This window comes from Tupaia chinensis, unplaced genomic scaffold (genome assembly GCF_000334495.1).
Source record: "Tupaia chinensis unplaced genomic scaffold, TupChi_1.0 Scaffold000115_1, whole genome shotgun sequence".
In the NCBI taxonomy this organism is placed as follows: domain Eukaryota; kingdom Metazoa; phylum Chordata; class Mammalia; order Scandentia; family Tupaiidae; genus Tupaia; species Tupaia belangeri.
Genome location: NW_006159579.1, coordinates 3,423,673 through 3,429,063, shown reverse-complemented (window position 1 = coordinate 3,429,063; position 5,391 = coordinate 3,423,673). Strand labels below are relative to the sequence as shown.

Genomic DNA, 5,391 nt, shown 5'->3' with positions numbered 1-5,391 from the left:
TTGGATGAGTTGTCAGTGAGGTCCTTCCCACCCCTAATCTCTCAGAGGTGGCCTTATCCTGATTAAAGGACCCAGCATTTCTAAGTCTCCAGTCTCCTATTCCATTGAAAGGTGAAGAGAGTCTGGATGGCAAGCTCATCTTGGTCAAAAAGATACTAATGACATCTAACCTGTCCTGAGCACTTCCTTAAGCCAGGGCTCTAGTTATACCTGAGCAGAACTGGGGCCTTGTGCTGCTTGTTCCCTGCCTGGTTTCTGCATTGTAATGGAGAGTTATTCAAATGTTTCCTTGGTGGGGCCAGCAGGTGGCATGGTGGTTGAGGTACTAGACTCTCACTTGACTGACTACAGTTCATCTCCTGGACATGGCAACTTGTTTTTTCATTTTCCTTCTCTGTCTCTCTATGATTAGCATATGTGTCTTATAGAAAATTTAAAAATAATAATGTGGGCTGGCAGGTGGTGTGGTGATTAAAGGTGCTGGACTCCCACATGGCCAACCGCAGTTCGAGTCCTGGACCAGGTGGCTTGCTTTCTCACTTCCCTCTTTCTCTCTCTTTCTCATTCTGTCCCTCTCTGGTCAAATTATAAATAAATAAATAAAGTTAAATATAATAAATCTTTTAAAAATAATAGTAATAAATTGGGAACCAGCAGTTAGCATAATGGCTATGTCGCTGAACTCCCACGTAGTCGACCGTGGTTCAAGTCCCGGACCCGGTGGCTTAAAACTCACGCCAGGTGCTTGTGCGTGCGTGCCCAAGATCCCGAGAGGAGAATGGAGGAGAAGGGATTATGGCGTGACCATCCCCCCTGGGGGGTGATTTCTCGCTTTCTGTCTCTATGTCTCTCTCTGTCTGTCTGGTGAGCGCACGCACCTTATAGTGAAAAAACCTCTCCAAAAAAATAAATAATAATAATAATAGTAATAAATAAAATGAAATAATTTTTAAAAAGTCATTATTATTTTAAAAAGATTACTTGGTTACCCACCCCTCAAAAAAACGCTTGAGGGCAGGGGTGACAAATACATTCTTAATGCATTAAAAAGCTCTTTGCAAAAAAAATAATAAAAGGACCAGTAGTTGGCGTAATGGCTATGTCGCTGGACTCCCATGTAGTGGACCACATTTCAAGTCCCAGACCCGGTGGCTTAAACTCATGCTGGGCTGCCCAAGAGGAGAACGAAGAAGGGGTTGTAGCATGGCCATCCCCTCGGGGGGGTGATTTCTGGCTTTCTCTCTCTCTTTCTGTTGAACCCACACTCCCTATAGCAAAAACCTCCCCACTGCCCCTCCCAAAAAAAGAAAAAAAAGAAAAACTCTTTGAAGAGCTCTTCAGACATGTGTCATCATCAAGTTCTTCTGTTACATTGAGGCTTCAGAAAACACTTTGCCTTCCTGTGCTCCCCTCAGGACTTCCCAAGGCCCAATCTCCCCATCTCTCCCACCCCTAGGATGCTCTTCAAGTCTATTTTCTTACCCATTACTCCCCCAGAAAACATGTCCTGCCTCCTAGTCTGGAAACTGTTTCTCACACTTCTCAGGAAATGGAACCTGGGGATTTTGGTGAACAAAATCCTTTACCTTGTGATATACTTATCCCTTCTTTTAATCCTCAATAGCCATAGGTGGCAGAGCTGGCAGGACCCAACAAGTCACTGGACTCCAGTCAGATGCTTCGCAAGACAATTGTCATACATATACTAAATGTTCAGTATGTGTTAGTGCTTCTCCCTTCTTTTGGCCATGTCATGTCTGCTCAAGAACCTTGAGGGTTTCCTACTGCCTGGAACAGGGTCAGGAAAATATGACCTGTAGGCCAAATCTGACTTGCCACCTGTTTTTATAAATAAAGTGTTATTGGAACATGGCCACACCCATTCATTGACATTTTCTACAATAACTCTCACAATATAGAGTTGTAGAGTTGGCAACTAAGACTATGTGGCCTGAAAGTCGTAAAATATATGTGATCAGGTTCTTTGGAAGAAATAATTTGCTGGCCCCCAGTCTAGAAAATAAGAGGCAGCAAAGACTACATCTTACCCTCTTTTGAACTGGCTACAGAGCAAGCAATAAATAAATTTCAATGAATGAACAAGAAGTCCACACCATCATCTTGAAGCCACAACTCTAAATATAGTCAGATGCCCCCACTTACCTGGTCCCATTACAATGATCCCTTGCCTTGGTACATCACAGACAGCCTTTTCTGGACTGCTGCAGACATTCCTACTTGACTCTCTGGATGTATAAGGAATATTAAAATTCTTAAGTTCCAGGGACCAGCAGTTAGTGTAATGCTATGTCACTGGACTCCCATGTAGTCGAATGCAGTTTGAGTCTCGGAACCGGAAGCTTAAACTCACGCCCGGCACATGTGTATGTATACCCAAGATCCCAAGAGCAGAAAGAAGAAGGGATTGCAGCGTGGCCATCCCCTCTGGGGAGTGATTTCTCACTGTCTCTCTGTCTCTTTCTGTCTGTCTGGCGAGCGCACGTGCCCTATAGTAAAAACTTCTCCAAAAAAAAGAAGAAAAGAGGGACCAGCAGTTAGCGTAATGGCTTTGTTGCTGGACTCCCATGTAGTCGACCGCGGTTCGAGTCCTGGACCTGGTGGCTTAAAACTCACTCCAGGTGTGTGTGTGTGCGTGCCTAAGATCCCGAGAGGAGAATGGAGGAGAAGGGATTGTGGCGTGACCATCCCCCCTGGGGGTCATTTCTTGCTTTCTGTCTCTCTGTCTCTCTCTGTCTGTCCCCGCCCCCTCGTGAAAAAAAAAAAAAAAAAAAAAAAAAAAAAAAAACCAACTCTCAAAAAAAAAAAAAGAAAGTTCCAGCGCCAGCAGGTGGTGTAAGCACTGGACTCACACATGGTCCACACAGATTGAATCCCAGACTTGATGACTTGAAAATCATGCCAAGGGAGTGTGCATGCATGTGCAAATTCCCAGGAGCAGAATGGAGGAGAAAGGACTGAAGTATGGCCATACCTAGGGGATGATTTCTCACTTTCCCTCTCCCTCTCTTAGTCTCTCTGAACACACTATCCCTATGGCAAAACCTAAAGAAAAAAAAAAAAGATTAAGCCCATTGTACCTGCCCTTTTACTTCTATAATCCTTTGTGAAAGAAAAATGTTATTCTTCCTTTTCTTGGTACAACATAGAAACAATTTTCTTTTCAATTTGATGAATAAAATTATAATATTGAATACGCTTTTCAGACCATACTCATTTGTCACTCATAAAAACCATTGATCTTGTCCAACTTGCTCATTCCACCCTGGGGAAATGGAGGTATAGGTAAAGGAGTGAAGGTGCTCACTCAAGGAGGTCCAGTGAGAGACAGGACCTCCAGACTTGCAAGTCCCAGCTTAGTGCCCAGGTGTTCTTCAGAGTCTCCTTGCTCAGGGTGGAGAAGTGAGTGTGAGTGGATGTGTGGGAGGTGTAGGAGGGCTTCTGTGCTGCTGTGGCCTCTGCCAGGCCCCTCAGCATTCTCAAACTAATCCATGGGGGGGTTTTAGGGGATCGGTGATTTGGCACTTGGGCTATGGTTCTGAGGCTAGATGTAGACAGGAACCCTGAACTCCAGTCCCAGATCAGTGACAGATGGTCCCAGATTAAGGATCCCCCAGAAAAGCTGAGCAGCCCTCTTTATTTTATTTATTTATTTTCAGATATATTTATTATTTATTTATTATTATTTTGCTAGAAAGCATGTGTGCTTGCCAGAGAGACAGAAAGTGAGAAATCATCCCCCACTAGAGATGGCTACACTACAATCTCTTCTCCATTCTCCTCTCAGGATTTTTTTTTTTTTTTTTTTGAGAGGTTTTCGCTATAGGGCGCATGCGCTCGCCAGACAGAGAGAGAGAGAGAGACAGAGAGACAGAAAGCGAGAAATCACCCCTCAGGGGGGATGGTCACGCTGCAATCCCTTCTCCTCCAGTCTCCTCTCGGGATCTTGGGCATGCACGCACACGCGCCCGGCGTGAGTTCTAAGTCACTGGGTCCAGGATGCGAACCGCGGTCAACTACATGGGAGTCCAGCAACATAGCCATTACGCTAACTGCTGGTTCCCTCCTCTCAGGATTTTGAGCACTCACGCAAATATAACCAATATGAGTTTCAAGCCACTGAGTCCAGGAGTTGAACCGCGGTTGGCCATGTGGGAGTCAGCACCTTAACCACTATGCCAACGAACCCTCTTTAACACCAACCCTACTGCCTCCTTGTCTCTGGCCTGCCTCCTCTATCACAGGTTGCTCGTTCTGCATCCTTGGCCCAGGATGCCAGCTCATGTGAGGCTACCTTGTCTCTCTCTGGTGCCTTAAACCTCAGCTCCCAGCAGTCATACCCTCACGCCACTCTCTGGCCTGACAGAGGTCCAGACTGCCACCTACAGGCCCAGCATAGCCCACACATGTGTTCTGTTTGACACTATTCTAAAACAATTTGAACTAGTCACCATGTTTAAAAAACAGTAGGAATCATCTGACATATTGCATCTTTTGGTTCTCTTAATAGCTACAGATTGGCAATACTGGACATGCATTACTTTCTGGCACAGCATCAACCTACTGGGGCTAAGGAGCAGTTGCTCCATCTAAATAGGGAAGGATACATCGAGGTGCCAGCATCCCCACCATTCCCTGTCGCATCCCCAGCCCTGATGCTGTGTTCCTTCAGATATCCTGTCTGGCCCTGGAAGGTGTCTGCATTTGCAACCCTTATCTTGACCACTTTGATCTGAACCCCACGCCTCTCAACCAACTGGTCAGATAAGACCCTCCCACCTGGGATCATCCCCAGTGACTAATCTGTTCACACCCAGCCTCCTGAACACCCATTCACTCAGCCCAGCCCACACTGTGCCCCGGTTGCTCTGGACCCACAGCTCAATCCTCAGGGCACGGTCACTCCAAGCTCATATTACCCATGATAAGCATTCAGAAAGCATGGTGGCCAACCCATCCTTTATTGGTTCTAAACAAGGACTCCTGCATTCTTATACTGAGGCAGGAGTTCTTGAATTTTGTACCGGGGTGCCGTGATGGTTTGGACAATCCTCAGAGGGGGAAGGAGCTTTTGGGATGCCATAAAAATGGGATGTTGAAGTTTAGTCTTCTTGTCGATGCTACACAAATCCAAGATAAGAGCTTTCGGATTATAGATCCCTTTCTTCTTGGGCCGGAGTGGTGTGAGTGGCGGACTTTGGCGAGGCTTCACCAGTAGCCGCAGCAGGTCTTTCCGAAAGATGTTCCAGCTGTTCTCCTTAAGGAAACTCTGGCACATTTCTTCATCACTGAGGGGCAGGCACAGAAGCTGAGATTCTTGTGCCGGCTCCTCCCCTGTCTTCCTGACCCTTTGGCCTTACCCCCTGCACTCTT

At 46.2% G+C, this 5,391-nt stretch overlaps 1 protein-coding gene across 2 annotated transcripts in view; it reads right to left on the bottom strand.

The window, feature by feature from the left end:
• Nucleotides 1-4,966: 4,966 nt before the first annotated feature.
• The window catches only part of CNBD2 (cyclic nucleotide binding domain containing 2), a 59,844-nt gene continuing 59,419 nt past the window's right edge, over nucleotides 4,967-5,391 (bottom strand). For both annotated transcript variants that reach the window (XM_006144078.1, XM_006144079.2), the window contains exon 12: nucleotides 4,967-5,306. In XM_006144078.1, coding sequence (XP_006144140.1) covers nucleotides 4,988-5,306 — 319 coding nt within the window. In that variant the 3' untranslated portion in view covers nucleotides 4,967-4,987. The remainder of the gene's footprint in view (nucleotides 5,307-5,391) is intronic.